This window comes from Tursiops truncatus, chromosome 3, assembly GCF_011762595.2.
Source record: "Tursiops truncatus isolate mTurTru1 chromosome 3, mTurTru1.mat.Y, whole genome shotgun sequence".
Taxonomy (NCBI): Eukaryota; Metazoa; Chordata; class Mammalia; order Artiodactyla; family Delphinidae; genus Tursiops; species Tursiops truncatus.
The window spans coordinates 41,609,672-41,635,201 of NC_047036.1; the positions used below are offsets into that span (position 1 = coordinate 41,609,672).

At 43.1% G+C, this 25,530-nt stretch overlaps 1 protein-coding gene across 5 annotated transcripts in view; it reads left to right on the top strand.

Moving 5' to 3' along the window:
- The window catches only part of SNX18 (sorting nexin 18), an 89,336-nt gene that overhangs the window by 5,149 nt on the left and 58,657 nt on the right, over positions 1–25,530 (top strand). The window contains exon 2 of one of the 5 annotated variants that reach the window (XM_073802115.1): positions 9,506–10,781. The exons of 3 other annotated variants lie outside the window; for them this stretch is intronic. In XM_073802115.1, the coding sequence (XP_073658216.1) occupies positions 9,506–9,627 (122 nt within the window). In that variant the 3' untranslated portion in view covers positions 9,628–10,781. Of the gene's footprint in view, positions 1–9,505; positions 10,782–19,559; positions 22,308–25,530 lie in introns of those variants that run through there. One more of the 5 variants, XM_019930044.3, reaches the window with a different exon arrangement.

Genomic DNA, 25,530 nt, shown 5'->3' on the forward strand with positions numbered 1-25,530 from the left:
TCCCATTAAGAAAATGCAACTGGTCTCAGGATGGACATCTGAGGCTGGTGAGGAACCAGCTCCAGAAAGAGGGTGGAAAACTCAGATACTCTCAAATGTGGTGGACTGGGATTTTCTGACTCTACTTAGTACCGAAACCATCGCTTAAACTTAATAATGGTTTTAGTATAAGTACTTTCTGCAAAAGTGAAAAGAGCCTTGTGTTTCCTTCAGCGAAAAGGGAATGGTTAGAATTCTGATTTTTTTCGTTAACTGATGAAGTCTTAAATAAACAGACCTATTTCTGTTAATGGAGTTGAGTGTGGGAAGAAGGCAGTTCGCTGTAGTTTGAAGTACAGTAGGTGGAATTCAGAACCTGTTTGAATTTTCTTCATATTTTGCTTTGTCTTCACAGGAGTCCCTTAAATTCTTTGTTCATGGGCAGTTCATTGTTCGCTGACTAAGCAGTCTACACAGGTCTTATCACTGAGCTTTGTAACCCTGTGGTCTTGATTGTCTTTTCTTGAAATGGCAGCCTTTTATCCTTTCCCTCTTTATCGCCCCTGCCTGCAGTATGTCTTTATAATGCCGGCCTTGCTGAGTTTGGGGTGGTACATAGAATATATTTCACTATCAGTTTCCTAGCATATTCAGTTCTGTTTCCAAAGATACAATTAACCTCTAATATTTAATGAAGCTTAATCTGAATGGCAGTGAGTTGTGGTGGTTTAAAAGCTTTAGGCTTATCTCTTGGGGAATATTGCGAAAGGGAAAGGCTGTAATGTTAGATGATGAGAAATGTTGGTTTCATCTTTGTTTATGAATCTGGACTAGATAGCCAGAGGGAGGCATTTATGAAATTGTATTCCAGAGAAAAGGTATAAAATCATGTAAAAGTGATTGGTTGGTAAAATGTAGTCTTAGTGTGTGAAGTGAGGATGCAGAACTAGATATATAAACAAGGCAGTGCTGTTTTCTGTACTTGTAAATTAAACATGCAGGCAGGGTCTACTTCACTGCCCTCTGTAAACGTTCCAGATGGAGCCTTCTTTTGAACAGAAAACAGCCCCGGGACCTCAGGAATGGTACACCAGTAGTGGGCCTATCAGTCTTGTGGGGTAGAATTTCACCATTGTGCTTCCTTTCAGCACAGGGAGGGTCGGTCTTATGTCCCTCAGACATTAATTAAAGATAGCCGGAGTCCCGGCAGGGCACACGAGGTGAGGCTGGGCCACCGTGAGCCCTTCCCTCTCTGCTCCCCTTTCTCCTGTAGCTAAAAATAGCCCTGAGAGGGTGGTGCCAGGAATACAGAGAAAAGGTCTAATAGGCGGGCTGTTTACAAGCTCATCCTTATTTTGAAACCTCGGCTAGAAACCGAGGTCATTCATCTTTTTTGCTTTAGCCCCGTCTTAACTGCACCCATTTCTCCTCTCCTGTCCTTCCATCCCCAGCTCCTTTTTTTTTTTTGCGGTACGCGGGCCTCTCACTGTTGTGGCCTCTCCCGTTGCGGAGCACAGGCTCCAGACGTGCAGGCTCAGCGGCCATGGCTCACGGGCCCAGCCACTTCATGGCATGTGGGATCTTCCCGGACCGGGGCATGAACCCGTGTCCCCTGCATCGGCAGGTGGACTCTCAACCACTGCGCCACCAGGGAAGCCCTCCCAGCTACTTTTTAAGGACACTTCAGTTCCAGGCCTTAATCTTTGGTCCAACTATATTTTCTTAGTGAAGATGAGGTTACCTTTGGGGCTTTTGTTATAGATGACTGAATTCCTTGGTTAAAATGTCAGCATGGGGCTTCCCTGGTGGCACAGTGGTTGAGAGTCTGCCTGCCGATGCAGGGGACACGGGTTCGTGCCCCGGTCTGGGAAGATCCCACATGCCACGGAGCGGCTGGGCCCGTGAGCCATGGCCGCTGAGCCTGCGCGTCTGGAGCCTGTGCTCCGCAACGGGAGAGGCCACAACAGTGAGAGGCCCGCGCACCGCAAAAAAAAAATAAAAAATGTCAGCATGACTGGCCACCAACAGTCTTGGTCACGATCTAGATGGGGATACTGCTCACATCACCCTGTCATTGGTTTCTCTGACTTCTTTTTTGAGCCACGAAGCCCTCGTGAGAATCACACCGGGAAGCCCAGTCTGTTAGGCTGGTCACCACAGAGCCCAAAGGAGGCGGGGACCCACACTCCCACCCATGGTCTTCTGAGGACTCTTGGACTCAGCTGGACTTTCCTCTTTATTCAGAAGTATCCTCCTCACAGGCTCCTGTCTGGTCATCTTTGGATTTCCAAAGACTGTGTGGAACCCAAACAACCGATACAAACATGACATTTTTCTTAAACTACATTCCCTCTTTTCAGGCTGAATAAAAATCTGCTATATTGTCTCTCAAAGTGTTTTAAAACCAAAGTGTAATATCAAGTTAGATTTGATTTGCCATCAATTTATGATGATCACACACACACACACACACACACACACACACACACACACACAGCACAATAATGCTTAGATCTGTTTAGAGAGACAGTGCCCGGAAGACCTGTACTGTCTGTCATCCCGCGTTTACAGAGACTCGATTCGTGTCTGCAGGAGGGACAGACAGGACTCTGATCCTCATGAATTTTGTTTGTTTGTTTGTTTGTTTTAAATTTTATTTCTTGGCCGCGCCAAGCAGCATGTGGGAGCTTAGTTCCCCGACCAGGGATCAAACCCGTGTCCCCTTCAGTGGAAGCATGGAGTCTTAAACACTGGACCACCAGGAAGTCCCCTCATGGAGTTTTTTGACTAGTGGCGGAGAAGCTGTGTGCCAGGTTGCTGAGAGCCCTCAGGGCTACACAGAGGAGATGGGGCTGGCCCAGTTCTGACAGGGAGCTGAGTCAGCTCTAGAGCCCCACAGGCACAGTCTCACCACTGTGGGCCAGCCTGGCATCTGGGCGACCAGTGTGTGATGTGAGCGGAGCTTTGGGCAAGCTGTTCTAACCTCTGTAAGCCTTGTTTTGAATTGACAAAGTGGGAACACTTCCTCATAAGGTTATCATGAGGATCAAATGTTATGGTTCTTAGTAACTGCTCACTTAAATGCTTTATTTTTGCAAAGTAAAATGGTACCTTTAAAATGGGAGGTACTGTCCCTTAAAAGGCAGTTCCAGGGATCTTATCATCCCTCCTGGTGGCCTTTTACCACCAGAATTGCAGGCAAAAGGATGAAACGCCAAGGGAGCATCGGTATAGCAGTTGAGCGTTGTATTTTAACTCAGCTGTTCTCTATTGCACACCAGAAGAAATGGTAACAGAGGAATAAACGTCAGTGTTAGTGGGGTCACCAGTTTGCTGTCGCCAGTCCCTCTCCTCCTCCAAATTACTTGTGGCCTGCACCAAGCACTGGCATTTCTGAGCTTCAGTTCCCTCATCTGTATATGTGAGGTTCATGATTTCCTAGGTATCGTTCTGTTGGTTGACTTTAATAGCATCGTTCCTGCATTGAAAATAAAATACTCCTAAGTATATGATGAACATTTCGACATTGTTTCAGTCTAGTTTGAGTAGCGTTCTATTTGCTTACGAGACTGTGCAATCTAGGAGTGTGAAAATCCTTTATCAGTTGATGTGAAAGAAGAGTCATGCGTGTTTAGTTTGGATCAGCAAACGTGCATGCAGGGCTTGCCCTGCCAGGTGCTGCGGACGTGAAAGTGATGACTACCTGGCCTCTTGCCTGCGGGCGAGAGCTCCCAGGTGTTCGGAAGCCGAGGCAAGCTGGGTGCCGGAGCAGCTTCCCTCCGACCCCAGTGAGGTTGTAATTAATAGGGCCACGAGAGAGAGAAGGTGTGACGGGCTTTTTCCCTCCTACAGACTGTACTTCGCTTTGAGTTCTAAGTGCTGTCTCCTCTCCGGAAGTAGAACCAGTCTTGCATTGTTGGTCTTGGATTTGTAGCTTGGTTAAACTTCAGTGTGGACGAGTTTTAGTCCATGTCATTTCTGCTCCTTTTCTTAGAACTTTACATCTCTTACTGTGATGTGACTTTTCTCTTCTGATAAAGAAATTTTATGTGTTATTTAGCGGGTCGGAGACAGTGGTTACGGAGGGGAGCTTAACATCATTCGATTTATTCATGGGATCCTCTGAAAGATAAACCTGATTTTACTTAACAGATATTGAAGTGCCCATCATAGGTCAGGCACTATAAAGATGCTAGGGTTGCATCAGTAGTCAAAACAAAGGTCACTGCCCTTGTGGCGTTTACATTCTAGCAGGGTGGAGCCACAAGGGGAAACACACAGTACGTAATTACAATGTAATTATAATGTACGTCAAAGGATGATATGTGTTAGGGGGAAAAATTAAAGTGGAACGGTTCAAGTGGGGATGGGGCAGAATGAAAAGGGTGATCGTTGAGGCCTCCCTGAGAAGGAGAGATTTCAGCCGAGGCCTGCAGGAGGTGAGGGCATTAGCCAAGCAGGTATGGGGCAGAGCTTCTCAGGCAGAAGATAACAGCTAGAGCAAAGGCGTTGGCATGGGTGTGTGCTGGCCAGGCAGGAGGAGGCCAGGTGCTTGGAGCTAAGAGGGTCTGAGTAGGAGATGAGGTCCCGGAAGGTTCGGCTTACAGGGCTTTAGAGGTCATTGTCAGGATCTGGAGTAAAAGCTCAAGTGAGAAGGGAGCCATTGCAGGTCTTGAGCGAAGGAATGATGTACCCAATAGGCCTTGGAAGAGACCTAGTCCAGTTGGTGTGTTGAGAATAGGATGGGGAGGGGGGAGGGGGCCAAAGGCAGGAGCAGGGAGCCAATAATCTAATAATCCAGGTGAGAGATGATGAGACAGTGAGGAGGGGTCCCACTGCAGGTATGTTTTGGAGGTAGAATCTGCAGGTTTTCCTAAGGGATCAGATGTGGCACCTGAGAGGAAGAGGAGTCATCAAGGGTGAATGGTTTTTGGCTTCACCAACACTGAGAATGGAGTTTCCGTCAGCTGAGATGAGGAAGGCTGTGAGTGGCACAGAGGTGGGGATGGGCCGTCAGGACGTGAGTGTAATGCTTGGAGACTGACAGGCTCCTGTGTTCTGTTCCACATCTCCCCCACCCAACACGTGCACAGTCAAGCCTCAGGTCGAGTTCTCTTCCTTGGAGTATCCCAGCCCTTTTCCAAGTCACCATCGCTGATGGAACGCTGACTGGTGTGCCAGAGACTATACATTGCTTGGTTAGTGTGTGGGGATCAGAGTTTTTACGTTCCTCTAGTATGAAGTTCCACCGTTTTGTGCATGCGTAGTAAGTACTTAATGAATGCTTGTTGAATTAATGAAGTAGTCACTCCCGTAAGTATTTTCTGGTTGATTTTAAAATAGATTTCTTCTGTGATTCATAGAATGTTTTTGTTTTTCAATTTATATGATGATGGATAACAGGGTTTAAAAGTGTACAGGAAATAAAGATAGGATCTGGTTATGGTTTATGGATGAAGTCATTAACATGTGAGCGATTTAAACGTCTTAGACTTAAGTATCTACGAAATGACTTTCCATAATTCATTGAGACGGTGGGGAGGAAGTTTGAAAATGCTTTATGTGCCAGAAAAATTAATATTATGTACCTTGGGTTTCACTTTATATTGATTCCTGGTGTTTAAACTTGTATATCATACACTTCTTTCCTCTTCGGTAAGCCTTCATGATAATACTGAAGGTCCCTTTTGCTTCATTCGAAGCATATGATCCAGAGTGAGTGCATTCACCTTGTTGAGTGTCTTGGATACACACAGCACTGAGCGTCTTAAGCAGGAGGTCCTTGCCCTCAGGGAAGATGCAGTTCCATGAGGGAGGGAGGACGTGTGTGCAGAAAATTGAAATAGGAGGTAGATCTAACTTAGTGCCTGTATAATAAGAGTGCGTGGGAGTCAGGAGGATGGAGAGTTGCTGTTATTTGTGTTAGAGGTTTGGGTGGTAGCACTGGTTTTCCCTTTGAAAGATAATTGTATTTTGACTTTTGGAGGAACATTGATGGAAGGTGCATGGTTGATCTTGAGAATGCTTTAGGCTAGCTTTGATAAGCATATGAAAGCTGATACGCTGCAAGCGCAGGGCTCAGGTCAGTGAGGGAGGCTGACAGGGTGAGTTAGCTGTCACTGTACAGCGTGACTCATGCAGTTGTGGGCACGTGCCATGGTGTGAAGTAGGACAGAGGAGGCAGGCATGGTTAACTATGCAGAGTGAACGGGAGAGTTCAGGGGTGGCTTCTCCCAGGCTCAGTCTAAGAAGAGTTTTGAAAAGCAGTTGGAAGTTTGCCTGGTAGGCAGAGCAGGGAAGGGCATTCTGGGCAGAGGGAACCATATGTACAAAAATCAGGGATTAAATTCTGGGTGCCTCGCACAGTCAGCCTTGGGTGGTTGCAGCTAGCTGTACATGGGCCCCACCCTGGATCTGTTGAATCTGAATGTCAGGAATGTGTGGCCTAGACATTGATGTTCTTAAGAAAGGTCCTCACGTGATTTTGATGTGCTGCTGGAGTTGATGGGGGGAGCATCATGGAAGATCAGACAAGGGTATTGATGTGGTCGGGCCGGCACTTTAGATGCGCAGGTCCTGGAGACAGGTGTGAAGGGTGGCTCAGGGTGGGGCAAGATGGGGAGTTCTTGCAGTGATTCAGGCAAGACACGTTGCAGTCCTAAACTGAGGCAGTGTCTGTGGGAGTGGGGAGGAGGAGACACAGGGGCTGTGTGCCAACAGGAGTAGGGCAAGGGACAGGAAGGAGTGTAAAATGACCTGCACACTAGGGCCTGTGGAGCCATCAGTGGAGATGCTTGGAGATGGAGCAGGGGTCTGCAGACTACAGCCTGCGGGTCCAGCCCACCCAGGTGCCTGTCTGTTTATAGCACTTGAGCGAAGGATGCTTTTTACATTTTTTAAAGGTTCCATTTTTAATGGTTATATAGGCCTCGATTTTGCCTCGTCTTGCAAAGCATCAAATATTTACTATCTGACCCTTAAAGAAAATGTTTGCTGACCCTTGACTTGGAGGTCCAGCAGGTTAGGTAGCTGGTGTATGTGTAGCTGTGGCCGCCAGTTTGGCCTGTTTGCTTTGTGAGCAGCGGTATTGCGGGCAGTCACATCCATTGTGTCTCATTCTGTTCAGGAGTGGGTATAGCAGCAGGGTGGTAGTGCGCCTGGACGCACAGCTGCGTGGGGCTGAGTTCCCACCAGCAGCTCCTCTCAGCCTCCGTTTCTTTGGGTGGACCATTTGCCATTTCTATGGCAAATGTCTTTAAGCATTAACTATTAGCTGTTGTATTTGTTTGCCAGGACTGCTGAAACAAGTTACCACAAACCGGGTGGCTTAAAAAAAGTAGAAATTTATTCTCTCACACACAGTTCTGGAGTCTAGAAGTCCAAAATGAAGGTGTCGGCAGGGCCACACTGCCTCCAAAGGCTCTAGGGGAGGCTCCCTCCAGCTTCTGGTGGTTGCCGGCACTCCTTGCTGTTCTTGGCTCCGGTCTCTCTCCGTCTTCACCTGGCGTTCTCCCTGTGTGTCCCTTTGTCTCCTTTTCTTTTAAGGATGCTAACTAATCACGTTGGATTTAGGGACCATCCTAACGGAGTACAACCTTACCTAAACTAATAGATCCAAATAAGATCACAGTCACAGTTTCCAAGTGGATGTGAATTTTGTTGGAGCGGGGTGGGGGGGTAGATACTATTGAACCCAGCACAGCTGTTAACTCCCCCGCTGGGTACCTGTGGGAGCTGAGGCTCAGGGACGTAAAGTGAGTTCCAGGATCACACAGCTAATAAGGAGCCAGCATTTGAGTTCACTTTTTGCCTTGACCTTGGTCAGTACTCTTTATGCTACAGTAAGTAGTACATCTGCTAGAAAATTGAGTTTTATCCTGTAGGCAGTCAACAGCCACTAAAGGTTTGAAACTGAAGAGTGACATCGGAATTGTGATAGAAGTAGGGAACATACTTTGGGGGCTTCCTGTGTGCCAGGCACGATGCTTCACATTTTCTATGCATTATATCCATTTAAACCTCATGGGAGATTTTGAGGTATATTCTCTCTTTATCCCCACTTGGCAGACAGGAAGTGAGCCACAGAAACCTAACTGTGAGCTCTTGCAGGCATCCCTCAGTGAGTGCAGCCTGGTCCCCAAGAAGCTGCTCCTGGGGGCTGAGTACAGGCGGGCAGAGGCTTATTAGTAGACCAGGCTCGAGGCGGGCTTTGAAGTTTTCCGTCTGGGTGACAGAAAGTAGTGATACCAGGAATAGAAAGAGGCAGGTTAAGAAAAGGAGAAGGGTTAGAGGGAAAGAGAAGGAATGGGGCTGAAGGGAGTCTTAGAAATCCTATTTTCTGTTTTTTTAAAATTATACTTAGTTATATTGACATCTGTGATTTTCACAAAAGCCCACCTATTGCCTGCAGTGAGACCTCTTTAAAAACTAGTAAATGTCAACATGGGTAATCTATAAGTTTCCATGCTTTTTGAGTTGTATTTCATGTCTATCTTAAAATGATATATTTCTAGCTGCTTTGTTTTGGCTTCAGCTGGTTATTTACAACTAGTTCAGGAAGTCCAGATGTGGCCAGAGTAAAGACTCAGAGCCAGTGGAAACCTGGTCCCTGCCAGTGTCAGGAAGCAGGAAAACCCCAGGGTCAAGAGTGTTCCTAAGTTTACAGCCGCTGATGTAGAAATTGTCTCCAAAGCTTAGTGATTATAAAGCCATGTGAAGTTCCAGTCATAAGGGCCACAGCAGACGGCACTAAGGAAAGCGATTAATGCTGGCCTAGCTGCTCACCACTGGTACCACCATAGCTTAAATAGCAGTTGGTTAACACCAGGGTTTACAATTACAGTTCTAAAGTTAAAAACTAGACATTATTTGAGAAGAATACTTGAAGGAAAGAGTCTTTGAAAATATTACTCTAACTGTAGTACGAACTGCAGCCCTCTCAGAAGCAGTCGTGGCAATCAAGGATCCTGGCTTTGGGCGGGTAGCTCACATCTCCCTGGTTTCCATTCTAAAGGGCCGGTGCCACCTCACTCTCTTCCTGCCCCATATAGAGGGGCCTATCTGTTTAGCAGCTTCTATTAGATTTATTTTAGCTTGGGCCTCCCTTTATCTTCTGGAAAGAAAGAAACTAAGGTTTACCTTTGGTTAAAGGTAGTTTCCAATGTTCACTTTTCTCTTAGGTACATGTATGTTTTGTTGTATGTCAAAGGCCATTTCAATTCAAAGTGCTGGCAGCTTGCGAACATATCTAATGCCGCTTTATTTGTACAGACCAATATTCATGCATGTATATCAGGAAACAAAAGAACTAGGAAATTAGGAACTGTGAACAATGGACCTCAGTCATCAACTGTATTCTCTGAATTTAAACCATTATATGGATTCTGTTTTACAACATCAGTTGTTTTTTCAAGTTTTATTGTATGTTCATGATTATCAAGGATATTCTTTCTACTTTATATTATTATGATTTTCTGGGTATAAAACCTTTAAGAAAAAAAATGATACATGCTTTTCTTATTCTCAGATTTTAAAGTCTTTATCTATGTTTGCTTGGCCATGGGCAAATCAACATTTTCACCATTGTATCCAGACGCTGCTGAAATAAAGACACTGTTTTGCAGAATTCTCTTGAATCTATCACCCTAGTATCTTTATCACAGATTTAATATTCAGTATCAGCTGAAACATAAGAACGTTTATTATATGTAAAATTTCCTAGCGATGAACAGCCTATTTTACCAAATGAGCCACAAGAGATACAATCATGTGATTTCCCTCTTCATTTTTGGAACAAGGTGAGCTGTGTGAATGTATGTACATAGTGAGTAAAAGTAATCAAATGTTTTAAGATGTGGTGCACTCAAGTGAATGCTTTCATTCATACGAAATGTCCTTCTGCCCTTACACTTGTGGTGATTGCTGAATGAAGCTGTAAGGGCTGCTTAATTAGGATATAATAAGGCTTTTACCTAGAACAAACGACTTCTTCTTGTACCTTCAGGACCAAACCAAGCCTAGAGGCTTGAGTTCTTTAAATGATTAATTTTTTCATTATCAAGCAACCAGGTTTTTGTTGTTATTGCTTTTTGCAATTTATGATCCTTGTCCCGAGAGCCTCTTCCCTCCTTTTAAAATGACTCAGAAGTTCTCTTTGTGAATTGAAAGTGAATCTTAAATTAATTATATCTTTGCATTTTGATAGTTCTTGGCTCTAAGGACACTTAATCCCTTCAAAAAATTGCTGTCACTGTCTTGAGTTCAGTAGTACTATTCGTGCCCTCCAGAGTTTACTAATGTGGTCCAAATCTGGAGCCCACTTAGTAGGATGTGATTCAGGAATAGAATTTTGAGGGCCTGGAGGCAGGTCAGGGGTTGCTTATCCCTGAGATGAGGCTTCTGGAGGACTTGGCGTGGCGTGCTGTGTACCGGGGCTGGTCCATGGGGCTTTGAGATCTCAGGGAGGAGGCAGCCCCCATCGGGCAGGTACAGGGAACTGCTTGGGCTGGGAAGTTGGGCAGCCCAGGTTCATGTGCAGCTGACACCTCATAAAGTTGCTTACCTTGTCTAAGTTTCCTGGCCACCTCTGAGAGAAGAAAACGAGACCCCGCGAGGTGCAGACCACAGCTTTTGCATAGAGCAGGTGCTCACGTGGGACTGTTTTGCCTGGATGGACGGCCGTCCTGTCTCTGTTACGTAATGCCAGCCTTTGTTTTTTGAGCCGTTTTACTCAAAAAAAAAAAAAAAAATCAAAAAGTAAATATTGGAGCAGAGAGGGGAAGGAGGAATCAACAAGTGGGTGGGTGGAGACCAAAAGGAGGAAGGAAAGGGGAGGGGAAAGAGTTAATGGGGAGTTAGCAGGGACCCAGAGGGGTGGGTACCAGTGATGAGAGGATAAGAGCAAAGTAGGCCACATTGACCAAATTAGCATTCTCTTTCAACATTTTACGCATACGAGGGAATGAAGAAAAACAGGTCTAGTCCAGTCTCAGGCAACTTCTGCGCAGCTGTCCCTGTGCCCTTCAGCCCGTCTCCTGTTCTGTCCCTCACACCAAAGTCTGGGTTTTCTGGGGCAGGGCCCTGGGAAGACAGAAAATCTAGTTAATGTTTCTGGCACAGTCATGATTTCAAAATTAAATAAAATGCTTGCTTTTTTTTTTTTTTTTTTAAAGGGAGAAAATGTAGCTTTTGGATCCCTGTTGCTTAGTGACTGGGCCTTTTGTATAATTGGTCTGAGGAGGGACAAAGCATACTGAGAATAAGAGATTTGGTTGAAGAAAGGAAGGCAAAGTTCAGGTGCAGAAACTGGTGGGTTGGGAGCGTTTGGAGCAGCCAGCAAGCCCTGGGGGGCCTGAGGGAGGTGGAGGAGAGGCCTTAACCAGGGAAACTGGAAGGAAGCTGGACAACTTCTTCAGCTGAATTTACGGCCTCCCTGGTTAAAATGCCTGAGGCACTGCAGTGGTTTTTTGCCCCTGTCTAGTTTTGCTGGGTCAGAAGTTGCCAGGAAAGTGCTTTCTCTCTGCAAATCAGAAGCAAACGATACAGCAGAGTTTAATGTAGTGTGACTGTATTTGCTAATGTGCTTTAGTTCAGCTGGTAGTGGGTTCTTAAAATGTGCTAATTGACTACATGACACCAGAGCTTCACTGCTCTCATTGTAGAAAAACCAAAATGGCAATAAAATGCTTCCTAAACAGTTTTACTGATGTACGTAATTTAATGGCATGCTGTGTAAATAACATGATGCTTTTGAAAATGGTGCTGGGACTTCCCTGGTGGCGCAGCGGTTAAGAATCCGCCTGCCAATGCAGGGGACGTGGGTTCGAGCCCTGGTCTGGGAAGATCCCACATGCCGCAGAGCAACTAAGTCCGTGCACCACAACTACTGAAGCCTGCGCGCCTGAAGTCCGTGCTCCACAAGAGAGGCCACTGCAATGAGAAGCCCGCACGCCACAATGAAGAGTAGCGCCCGCTCGCTGCAAGTAGTGAAAGCCTGTGCGCAGCAATGAAGACCCAACGCAGCCAATCAATCAATCAATCGATCAATCAATAAATTTAAAAAAAAAAGAAAGAAAAAATGGTGCTGACTTCCTGGATTGTAATTAATCTATAAAATGAGTTTGTTTGAGTTTGAGCCTTTTAAGGTTATAATATTAATGAACTTTGTCATATGATTGATTTCTTTATGTTTTTATGTTCACCACCAACGTGTAATATTCCTCTGAAATTGAGTGCATGCGGATTATGAGGCAGGATGCTCATTCCAGCCTGAGCATGCTTTAAAACTGTGCTCACACTGTAAGATACCAAGCGGATGGTAGGAGAGGGCTGGGAGTGAATTTAGGACATGAGTTCTGCTGGGTTTGGTGATGGTGAAGCAGGCAAAGTGCCTTTCTCTGAGACTGGGCAATTGCGATAAGTATACAGATGAACCTGTTAGGAATTTTGCATGTACAGAGTCAGCTAAGAATGCCAAAGGAGTCTGGGAGATTTTGTTAATAGCAGGTCGTAAAGCAAAGTTGAAATACTGGTTTAGTTTTCCTTTTACCTCTCCAAACATGGAAAAGGAAGGACCCTTTTCAGCAGAGTGGAGCAGAGGCCCTGCCTGGTATGTTGAGTGGGAAGTGGCAGGGCTGGCAGGCAGGTAGGAAGGGTGGGTTCTTTGCCAGGAATTAGCTGTGGGACTTTGGACAAGTCACTTAGCCTGTTGTTAGAGAGACTGAGAAAACTGTACCAAAAACCCTTATTGTGCATTAAAAAGAAAATCTGGGACCCAACTCTGCCCTTCTCACTGAGGAATCAGCTCTCCCGGCTTCCCCAGTGGGTGCCTTGCCAGGACAGAGTGATGGATGAGAATGAAGTCCTCAGGGTTCCTTCTCCACCCTTTGGAATAAAGGCTTAGGGTGATCAGTTCCTGGGTGAACCTTCTATCCTGTGGAGAAATTTAAATAATTTGTCCAACTGATTTAATAATTAGATTGAGTGCTCAGCTGAGGGTTCCCTCTCAGCCTGTAAGCCTTTTTAGGAGGGGCTGTCTCTGTGTTCCTTTCAGCCACCCTCTGAGGAAGAAACACCTGAAATGTGTCCAGCTCAGCCCGGTGTCCTGAACGGGAGCTGGGTTGCTTTTGCCTGTTTGGAAGCAAAGTCCTGGGTGTGGTGGAAATATATTGCCCCACTTTCATTAATACTTTTTCCTGTACTTCAAATACACTTTAAGAGTTTATTTTCAGTTGTGTAACTTGGGGAGGCTGAACCGTTTTTCATTTGTTACCTTCTTGTTATTTTGTCTTGTTATTTTTTTTTAAATGAAGAATATAATACTGCTTTGTGTTGTCAGCCCCTTCTTATTTAATGTCAGAATTTAATACTTGCCTCCACCATTTTCTTTTCATAGTAAAATCTTATTTTGCCCATATATTATTCCATATAATGTCTGTCTTTTAGCCTGAGAGACAGTTTTACAGTTATGTACTTAGGTTCCCATTCTAAAATGTGTTTCCCTCTGATCTCTCCTATTTTTAATTTTCTTTAATTTTTTTAAACATCTTTATTGGAGTATAACTGCTTTACAATGGTGTGTTAGTTTCTGCTGTGTAACAAAGTGAATCAACCATACATATACGTATATCCCCATATCCCCTCCCTCTTGTATGTCCCTCCCACCATCCCTATCCCACCCCTCTAGGTGGTCACAGAGCACCAAGCTGATCTCCCTGTGCTGTGTGGCTGCTTCCCACTAGCTATGTGTTTGACACTAATTTTCTTTCATTTTAAAATCACTGCCCTACCCATGAGTGTTTTGGGGACTTCTGTTTAATACAACAGCAACTACTTTTCCTCTTAGGCTTTATTTTATCATTTCTCTCCCTTAATTCTTTGTTTTTCCTTTTCTGTTATGAAAGCAAGATAGCAATGTGATGTTTATGAGAGGAGAGACCTGGCAGGGGATAGATACCTTCTAAATTAGCCACATAAAAAGTACAGGTTTTGAAAACCCTTGCCTGTTTTTTTATCAATTGCATGATAAAAATGTGTGTTCCCTCTGCTCTTTAGATTCTGGGCCATGGTTTTAGCTTTTATTTACACTCCTCTTGGGTTTGGTAAAAAATGCAGTACGGCTGAGAGAGTACTTAAAAATATGCTGTAATGCTTTGTTACAACTCTACAGCTGGTTATATTGTACCTCTGCAGTTGTTTCTTAAGCTACAAATTAATTTTTTAAGCTATCTTAGAAGTAGCAAGTCTGTAGTGATCTAACTCTGCTCCAGTAGTTTTCTTTCTCCAACTCTCACTCCTTAGAAGCTAAACCTGATTGAAAATGTGGCTATCTCTGCCTTCCTTGTGATACTTAATATTTTAAGTATGAAAATATGTGAAGCGTAGAAGTGTGTACAGATAATTCCCAGTTTGAGAATCGGCAAACTGCGAGAATACGCCATTTGTGACAAAACCCAAGTGCTAGTTCTATTACTTAAACTATTTTTCTTACATCTAAACCAATGTTTGTAATATAATTTCTATTGGAAAAGTATGTACCCACTTTGATCTTGAGAGAACCCAGAATTTAGAGATGCAGTGGGTAGAAGGGGGGTAAGAGGGAAGCTTCAGGGAAACTCCAGAAAGTACTGGATTGGCCAAAAAGTTCGTTTGGGTTTTTTCTTAAGATGTTACTGAAAACCCGAGTGAACTTTTTGCCCAACCCAATAGTTCTGTTTGTCAATCCCCAAGTGTTTAAACACCCATGCTGTTTGTTCAGATGGATAGCTTGAGCTGTTTAAAGGATGTCACTTTTTTTTTTTTCCTGTTCACTCTCAGACAGTAAACCAGTTAATTAACTTCCATAATTAGCTTTACTGAAGGACTTGACTTTATCTTTCTCATAAGAAAGCAAACACACTAAACCCTTAGTGTTTAATGTATAGGAAGTGTTAATGTATAGTGTTAAAATGTATAGGAAGAACTAACCAGAGGATTGTAAGGTGAATATTTAAAAGCAAAATGGTTTTCTTCTTAAAGGAAATAATTTTTTAAACTTTGAATAATATTTTACAAAAGATAACTTCCTTTTTGGGGGGTTTGGCGTTGAAGGTCTTTGGGGTTGTCATCCTGAACTTTAACAGCCAGCTGCTTAGAGAAGAACTGGACTGCTGTCTCAACTCAGGAACTCTTATGATTTTTCAAAAAGTATATTGCTGGGACTTCCCTGGTGGTGCAGCGGTTAGGAATCTGCCTGCCAATGCAGGGGACACGGGTTCGAGCCCTGGTCTAGGAAGATCTTACATGCCACGGAGCAACTAAGCCCGTGTGCCACAACTACTGAGCCTGCGCTCTAGAGCCCACGCACCACAACTACTGAGCCCGCGCGCCTAGAGCCCGTGCCCCGCACCAAGAGAAGCCACCGCAATGAGAAGACCGCGCACCGCAATGAAGAGTAGCCCCTGCTCGCCACAACTAGAGAAAGCCCGCGCGCAGCAACAAAGACCCAGTGCAGCCCCACCCCCCCCAAAAACTATACTGCTATCAGCCTGTTTTATTGTTAATCATTTTTGTTCTGAAGGTGGATCTGGGGGAAAATCAGTTTAGCTACATTTTAGTTAAAAGAGGTTGTTGCTGTTGTTATTTTAAAACTTGCTCTAAATTCGTGGGTCCCGTTTTGTGGAGACGTGATCTTCTTTGATTACACCTAGCACTCACTCTTCTACCAGAGTTTGTACATTCATAGAATGCTGTTTGATACATATGCTGCCTTGTATAGCTTTTTAATGGTTTCAGGCATGTAAATCTTGTCACATCAAAAAATAGTCCCTAAGATAGGAAGTATGTCTCTTCTTAAAAAACATATCTTATATCTCCTCCTATTTCCTTGCTACTTGCAATCCTGATGCATTATGCTAATGGATTTGAATTGCATTAAGTGCGTTAACCCAAAATTCCAAGTAAAATTGGCCTTTGGGTGCTTACTCTCCTCAGTATTTTTTTCTGTCCTTCCTAGTTTGCAAAATAATTTTTTGCTGGGATGTCCAACTGCACTAGAGCAAACAAAGGCAAAGCCCATCCAGGGGTTGTATGTTACTATTTTTGGTGGTAGTTCTTAATTTATATAACTTTCCAGTAAGATCTAAGTCGGGGGGGAGAGAGGCAGGGGAAGAGAGGCCCCCCTCCCCCATGTAGGTCTGAGCTTACATTTTCAAAATAATGAAATATGTACTGCTTTTTCGATGTTTTGTGGCATCCTAATCATATGCTACAAAGATAAGAAAATCAGACATCTTATAAATATTAAAATCAGACATCTTATAAATATTAAAAGGCTTTGCAGGTACAATTAGTGAATTGAATGAGGTTCGTAAGATTCCAGAGGGAAATTTTCAAAACCTATATGGTTTATTTTACATACTCACAAGGTCTTCTGACTTGCATGTCAGAATAAAAGTCCGGGACCTGCAAGGAAGGTGGGAAGGGAGAAGGGCAGTGCGGGAGCCCCAGCTCTGGGGCAGGGGGTGGGGAGACCTGGGGTCAAGGGGAGGAGAGGGGATAGCTGATCCTCAGTGGCCCAGCCCTTATCCCCTGCACCCTGCTCACCAGCGCCCACCTTGCTTTTTTGCCTATTCAGGCTCCAGTTTCTTTTCTGAATATTTGTAGTGTTTGCTTTGAAGTCATTGTACACTCAGATCCCATCTCCTCTGCCTCTTACTGGGTTACCGCTGACTTTGAGGCTCGAAGAGGTTGGGTGGCTTTCTCAGTTCCCTTGTCATAAAATAGTAGCAATGTCTGTTGCAAAGTAGCAGCAGGGTGAGAGTTGGTACACGGAAAGTGCCTCGCCTATATTGTGACTATTTTTGGCTGCTACCATTTACTGTTATCTACGCCTGTTCCCTGCCTCTCGCCCTTCCTCCCCCCTTTGTCCACAGCACTGCTTGGCACGTAGCAGGCCCTCCGAGCATTTTCCCTTGTGACACGATCACGTTATCTTGGAGAAAGCCATATTCAGCTCCTATGCAGAATTCTGTGCTTTGTGGTCCTGTTTCACTTCATGTCATGGTTGTGTGCCTGTCCTCAGTGTGCTTTGCAAGGTGATTTCCTCGAGAGCTTCCGGAGGGTGGGGACTTGAACATTTCTTGTGAGTTTCTCCGTGTGCCAGCTCTGTGCTCTACACTAGACCCTCCATAAATGTTGGTAAAGCTGAGATTCTAGCCCCAGAGCCCAACTGTTTGGGGCTCTGTGTTATTTAGTAAATAAACTTATAGTTGGGAGAAAAGTGAGTCTTAAATTCTCGGCTCCTTTAGTATGTACACTCAGAAAGCTTAAAGGTGTCAAATGCCAAAAGGCCTTCAGACCTTGCAGAGATTTAATACTCGTACCGTGTCCAGGAGTTTTGAAAATGTATGCCGATGTGATTCAGGTTGTGAAAACTTCAGTCTTGTTCATTTGTAAGTTGGTTTCATGGATGCACGTCTGCAGTCTGCAGTTCTGTGTAATAGAATGTCATTTCTGAGAATATGGCGATCTCATCTGGAGTCTGACAAGCTGCAGGTTCATTGACATTGGCACAGCTCAGGGCCAGGTTTCTGAGCTCCTCTGTGCTGGACTCTAGTGACTAGAACAAGTAATACCTGCAGCATATTCGCAGGACAGGCCACAGCTGCTGCACAGCTGCCCGGGGGTCTGCGGGAGCAGGGCGCCGGCGCCTGTCCTCTGTGTTCGCACGGTGGGCCCCGCACCTCGGCCCCGAATCACATGAACAGTCAGATCTCCTGAGACTTGGCTCTCTTGACTTCTTGTTCTCACCCTCAACCATTTGAAACATAAATTTCATATTCTCAGCCATCTTTTTGAAATATTTTTCTTTTCTTTTTTAGTTTTCTGTCTCATACTTTCCTGGTCTCTTCAATTTCAATTTTTACATATAAACCGGGACAGGACACTTGTACAAATATAATGAACATAAGTTTGCTACAAAAAATTATTTTCTCTCTCTGAGGGGGAGCACCCTTTCTCTGTTTAGTATTGAGACCACAAGCAGGCAGGTTTCACTGCTTCCCGAGTCCCGTCCGCCATGGGGAAAATGTTAAGAGCGCTGTATTTTCAGGGCGATGGCTTCTTAGGGGAATGGGTCAGGGGTCTTCCTGTAGCTCTGCTAACACGAACGGCATCTCCGCTGTGTGGTCACAGGGGAAGCAGGGCATTTTCTCTACTCCAGGGCTCACCTGCTTTTCAGGTAAAGATCTTCTTTAGAATAAATAAATGAAAATATACATACATACATACGTAGCTATAACATTTGTTGTCGGTGGGTTTTAATTTCTCGGGTCTTTGAGCTGTGCCAAAAAAAAAGACGCTGTTTAGGCTCTGAAAGGCGCTGTATTTAATACTAGGTTTACTCTATATTATTTTGTAGATTTGAAGAAATTTAGATATAGGGCTTTTCCCCTGTGTATTTCACCATCAGCTAAAACTGAACATTTCCACAACAAAGTTGCTCAGCTTTCCCACTGCCTTCTAAACAGGCTACCTTTCCCCCCCTGTAGCATCACCATGTCCGCAGACCTCCAAGCCAGGTGTCCTAGACGTTTCTCTCTTTCATCATGGTTTAGTAGAATGGGTGCCAGGTGGAGTCAGGTATTCTGAATTCTTGAGCTGGCTGTGCTCAAGTGATCTGAGCTTTATCATTTTTACGAACCCATGAATAGTCTTTATTTTTCCTACCCCCTAAGCATCCTCAACCTTTTGTGTTTTCATATGACTATGCTTCTAGGGGAGGGTCTGCCCTCATGTGGCACCTGCCACAGAGACCGTGCTTTTCCCTCCTCCTTGCACACACCCTCTGGTGAGACATTTCTTGACTGGAGGCTATGACACCTTCTGGCTTCATTCCCAGATCATCACTAGGGCAGACTCAAAACTCACTGATCTTTACAGCTCCTAAAGAAAAGGAGGCGAGGGACTTCCCTGGCGGTCCAGTGGTTAGGACTCTGAGCTTCTAATGAAGCTCAGAGCACAGGTTTGATCCCTGGTTGGAGAACTAAGATCCCACATGCCACATGGCCAAAAAAAAAAAAAAAGAAAAGAAAGAAAAGGAGGCAAATTTTTACTTCACAGGGCCATTATGCTGCAGGTACGGGTCTCCTGATAGAATGTGGAGTCAAAACCAGGCATGCATGCAGTATTCTCCCCTTTATAAATGTCTCTCTTAATATATGCATATATAATGGTGTCACACCTTTTCTCTTAAGAATGTTAAAACTGCGAAGTTGCTTAGTTTGTCTTTTTAGGGACAATTCCTTGGAGTTTGATATCTGTCATTTATAGTTTCTCTGCCTGCAAGAGATGAAACATGCTATAGCTACTTGGTCAATGGCAAAAGCTGGTTTTGATAACTGAAGTTGCAGCAATGGAGGTGTTTTCAGGAACTTTACCAGATTTCTTCTTTTTTAATAAGTGATTATGGCCAACCCTTTAAACGCCAAAGGACTTTAAAATAGTTCAGGCAAGTATTTATAATGCCCAGCATTCTGTTTACTATGTAGCTGAACCACTGGGATACATACATATTTTTTAATTAATTTTTGTCTTAACTACAGGAGCTCTTACCAAAGTAAAGGAGAGTAGGCGACACGTGGAAGAAGGGAAGATGGAGATCCAAAAGGCTGATGGCATTCAGGATCGCTGTAACACTATTTCTTTTGCCACTTTGGCAGAAATTCACCACTTCCATCAAATTCGAGTAAGAGACTTTAAATCACAGATGCAGCATTTCTTACAACAACAAATAATATTTTTCCAAAAAGTGACGCAGAAGTTGGAAGAGGCTCTTCACAAATATGATAGTGTTTAATGACTGGAGGTTGGATTATGGACTTTTTTTCAGTTCAAGGATAATTTCTACAGCAGAATAAAAACTGCTATCAAAGAGCTATTGCCAACTGTCAGCAGTGGTACAAGGATGGTTTTGTGTTCAACTGAAACTCGGCTGAATATATAATTATGTAGGAAAGAAGCAGTTAATATGGTTATATAATAGAAACAGTACCACACATTGTAACTAAATTATACTATGTATGCCTACACTACCATTGTAACTTTTGGAATAATGATTATACTATTTGCCTTATTGCTTTTTGAAGTATGGGTATTTTAGTGCATACTTTGTAGACCTCAAAACCCATGAAGGGTCTCAAAGAAGCTGGCTGGATAAAAGCCTGCTGCGGATGCCTTTTTACTCTCACAGATTGGGATTACCTAAATTCAACTTATTCTCTGTTTACAAACTCCAACTAGAGCAGCTATGCGACTTTGTGCCTTTAGACTCTTGGTTTTTTCATTTCTCCACCCCCCCACCCCCTTTTTAAAGTAACCACAACTTTTCTGACTGAAAGAGTGAAAGGCCAGTGCACATAATGACAAACTGCTGGGAACCTCCTGTTGATGCTGGGGGGGTGGGGTGGGAGGATCAGCTGTCATCAGTTTGCCCAGCAAGTTTTGTCTCCTGATACATGCTGGTGAGCACAGTGGAGGGACACGCATGCTCATCTTTGGATGTGGTGTCTGTTAGGGAAGAAAACGGTGCCACTCTGTTCCCTTAGATGCTACAGTAGCATAGCCTCTTCACTCAAGTGTCCTGGAAACTTGGTGTGGAGATTTCATCGAACATGTCTTATAACCCAGAGAAGGAGTCTAATCAATTGGAGACACGAGCACAGAATCAGTGACAACACACACTCGGTTTTAATTCTAAGGAGGGTTTTCTTTTCTTTTCTTTTTTTTAGCTTGAAGATTTTCTTTTAACATTCAGTGTAATTTTTGTTTTGTTTTGTTTTGTTACTGGATCTACACTGTTAACTGATGGAGACTCCACTGTGATTCACTCGTTTACTTATCAAAAACTTTTCAGGGATGTCTGTAAAATTCAGTGTTATACGTGATGAAAAGTAGTGTTGGTTGATCTAAGGAGGGACCAGAAATAATTTCTACTATTCCAAATGCTGACGGAAAAAAGTATTTGTTTTTGTTTCTGTTTTTAAGTATTGATAAGCCCCCAGAACATTTAACCTTAAAAATTACCTTAAGTATATTCTTTTATTATTATAAGGGAAATACGATGGCTGATAAATACCAAAACGATTCAAAAGCAGCTTAATTTAAAAAGCACAAAGAGATTCTGGTTAGAAATGCCAAAATCTCAATGTTTTTCTAGTTGCTGAGCTCAATAATGTGATTCTTGAGTTTACAGATTTAAAAACTGTCACTGAAAGGTTAAAGTATTTACTGTTTTTAATGAAGTCAAACTTATGCTGCCTCAGAAATCCCTGGGTATAAAAATGGTAACATAGAAGTAAAGAGGTCAGTTTGAAATGCTGGTGAGTCACATTGATTAAAGAAAAGGGTCAATTTGCAGATAGTCATACAAAGAGAAGGTTATTGAAATGATTACTCAACAGCACATTTACTCTAAAAAGTAATCTCACATGGGTTGAATTTTTAAGATCAGAGTATCATAATTTTGATCAAAATTTTATATCTTAGGTAACTTAGAGCCAGATTTAACATCATGTGGCTTTGTCTCTACTACCAACATGTGGAACTGTAACCAAATATATTGTTCTTTAAAAAATAACTTTCTCTTGTTGATTGCAAAATACAGTTCTATAAACAAAACCCATATATATATATATATGTGTGTGTGTATATATATATGTGTGTGTATATATATATATATATATATGTGTGTGTATATATATATATATATAAATGTTAATTTTATTGCAGAAGTTTGGAGATTATAATGATAGCATTTAATTTAAGTTTGAGTCTGTATTGGACAAATAAGCACTATGCTTTTCAAATGATTGGAAAATCAGTTTTACTTGCCTCCTTTTTTGGCAGTGGTTTGATTTTGTTTGTTTGTTTAAGTAAAAATCACTAAACTTTGCAATGGTAGCATTGAAATTATCTGAGGTGTCTTGTATGATTGTGCTTTGGCCAGGGTGGACATAGCTTAAATTATAAAAACTAAAGATTAAAGAAAAAGGAAGTATAAGTTCATGCTGCCTATTTAGAAGAAAACTTTCATCCTTCATAACTATATAACATTATAATGCCACTGATTCATAAGGGGTTTAAATTAATTCTGTGGGGTAGGACACCGGAATTATTAGTGTTCATTTTCATCTAAGATCTTTATATCTCTAACGTTCTTGGTCCTATTGAAACATTTCAGTATACAAAAATACTGCAATGTTAATACCCAAGAGAAAAGCCATCATAATGTGTATGCTGGTCATTATGATCAGTGTGGTACAGTTTTTTAAAATAAACTATCATGCCCTTCATGCCATTATTTGTCTTTATTTCTATAATTTATACTTCAGATATATGATGTATTTAGAACAGGAGGGCATGCACTTGAGCTTGGCTTTGCTATTTTAATTAGAGACAGAGTCGTTTATATGCTGCAAGTCTAATGCAGCGAGACTGGTTCTACAGCCGTGCATTGGAACCCTGTTTCTCTTCGAGGCTTTTGTATCTGAAGGTACAGTTTAAAACTGGAATAAGGGAACACATTTGAAAATGAAACGGAAAGTCAGTGCTCCTTGGCTTGAATAGAGTCATAATTGGGATTTTCTTAGGCTTCACTGATACAGTCGTCTTAGATTTATTCACGACAATACAGCAGATTCTTAAATGCCGATTTTTAATTGTCTTGAATTTTGCTGCTGTTCTCATCATTAAGGACTTGAAAAAATGTTTTAGTCTCTCAAGTCAAGCATGTAAAGTTTATTGTATAAACTTTTAAATGTCATTCTTTCCTAAGTTCATTTTTTCTATTCATTTACTAAGCCATTTTTTCCATTTATGCCCTTATTTCCTCAGAATCGAATACCATGTCTGATACTTTTAAATCCATAAGCATTATCCAGTTTTCTCATTTCCAACCTTATCTTTGGCTAACAGAATAAGTAAAACAGGATACTATTTATTTACAGGCTAAAAATCTTGAATATTGTTTTTTTCCTTCAAAATGTTACGATTAGTGCAGATCAGCCATGTTTATCTTTTAAAAATAAACGAAGGTTGCTTTATTTCTCAGCTTCAATGGAATATTATAATTATTTTTTCTCCAGTAGTCAAGGAGGCATTTATTTAATGTGAAAGACTTAAACAGAAAGATAGAAGAGTGAGTTCACTGTCTTAAGCTTCCATCTGCAGTTGCCATATAAATTGTTCATGAAATTCTGTAGTAAATTTGATTAATTTAAATCTATAAGCCATTTGGGCGGTCCCACTGAGTATCTGCTTATGTTAGTAACTTCAGTAACTATTAAGCTTATAGCAATAAATTGTGAGTGAGACGTTTTGAAATAATAGTTGTCGTGAGCCCAGCACCTGACGCATAGTAGGTACGTAAGGAAAGCACTTCACACGCTGTCTCCATTGGAAACTGATGCTGTTGGCTGCCAGCTCAAACCAGCCTGATCCAGAATGTAAAGGGTCACGGGTGGGTACCGGAACCTGGCGAACCCCACACGGGGCCAAAAGTCCCATCTTTTGGGACTAAGTACTAAGAACAAGAACTAAGCTTGCCCTCTACGTGGGGCTTTTTAATTTGTCAATTTCTTTTCTTTATGGGTCTATTTTATTCTTCTCCTGTGGCTAGGCTTTCTCAGCACCTTCTAATACATCTAAAACGGCCAAGCCATCTTGCAGTTCATAAGTTTCCTTGGGCCAGTGGCGGACACCTGACCCAAGCTGGACAAATCAGCTGTGGCCTGGGATTAGGGGGTGGGGCATGAGAAGGAGAGGTTCTCTTAGAGGGTGTTTGAGGGAAGAAAGGAAACCACAGGAGCTAATGTCAAGTCAAAGGTTTAATTCCACTTGGTCAGGGTCAGAATCAGCCATGACAAGTTCCCCTTGGTCACAGGTTGCTTCTACCTACCACGTGGAGCATTGTTAGAATTCTAACAATGCTCCACGCGGTAGGCTCTGGTGAGTCTGAGGTGGGTGGAGTAGATTTCTAGGCAGAGTGCAGAAGGGTGCCATGCTAGGGGTCTGGGGGCAGGAACATGGGAAAACCCAGCTGAGGATTCACGTCTATCCCAGGCCTCTGAGTTGGTGGGCAGTTAATCTAGGATTGGATCATAGCTAAAGCCTTTCTAGGGACCATCAGTTCCTCCTACTTGGTCCCGACCCTAGGATGTCCCAATCCCATCATTCCAGTGGCAGAGATGGAGCTTCCAAAAGTGGCCTCTTTTATTAAAGGCAGTTCAACTTGTAAGAGGCTTAGAAACACACAAGGTGTGTGTATGGTATTCCTTTGCTGTGGGTCCCATCAGCCTATCTGGAAATGATTTCTAAGTTTGAAATGGTCAGACGCATCAGATCTTATTTTTCTAGTGGTTTAAATTTTCAGTCACTCGAGGAAATGGCTTTCAGGACTTAACCAACTGCTGAGTTGCTGGACTTCTCTGTGAGCATAGTGGGGAAGCTGACCCAGCATATCGGTGAGAAAGGCAACACATTGGAGCCAGGGGTCATATTCTAGCTTGTCTACTCTCTGAATGACCTCAGGCAACTCACCAACCCATCTCTGAGCCTCAGTTTCCTCATTTGTATGATAGGCCTACTTAGATTTTATTAGAGAGTATTAGATTAACTAGTATGTACAGTCCTTAACTATTTGGCAGTACTCCCTCTCTGAATAACCATAGGAAGTGATAAAAATTCCAGAAGTAGGTACTTAATAAATGATAGCAATGTTCCCAAACGTTGTGTGATCTTGAGCTAGTCACTTAATCTCTCTGAGCCAGTTTTCTATCCATAGTGGGATAGAGTATCTGCTTCTCAGAAATACTGCAAGAATTGAATGACATATGAAACGCCCTGAGCCCAATGCATGGCAAGAGTAAGAACAATAAAGATCCCCTGTGATTACGTGAGAAGGGATGAGATGAAGGGTTTAAATAATAAGAACTTCTCATCAGCTGTAAGGAATCCACGCTCCAGTCCCCGTCAGGCGGGAGGTCCCACTGTCAGCCACGGCGCTCTCACCTTGGCACCTGTCTTGGCCAGCTCTCCCCATCCAGCCCGGCCTCAGGTCCAAACCCCCATCCTGGTTCCAGAACCCTGGCACAGCATCCTTGCATATTCTGACTCGAAGCCTAATTCACTGCTGCTCAGACCGACCAAGTTTCTCCTGCTGGGGTGGGCAGGGGCTCAGCTCTCCAGAGATCAGCCCTTTTCCATAAGGCTCCCAACTTGCTCTTAAAGAGTTTAAATACCAGTATGTTCAGGAAGTTGTTCTCTACCAGAATATCTGAAGACAGCTTGGAATTCTGTTTTTGCTTACCAAATTAATAATGATTTTATTGACGTCTGCTGTCCTGTATTTGAACAAAAATACCCATGAGGAAAGTGAAACCTGTAATCCTGGGGAAATAGGCAGTTTTCTTAACATGTGGTGCTTTGTAATAGCTCCTATTCTAGAATCCATGGGAAGAAAATTTGACTTTTTAGGTACCCATGCTGACAGGTGATCCCATGATAAATTGCACAGTT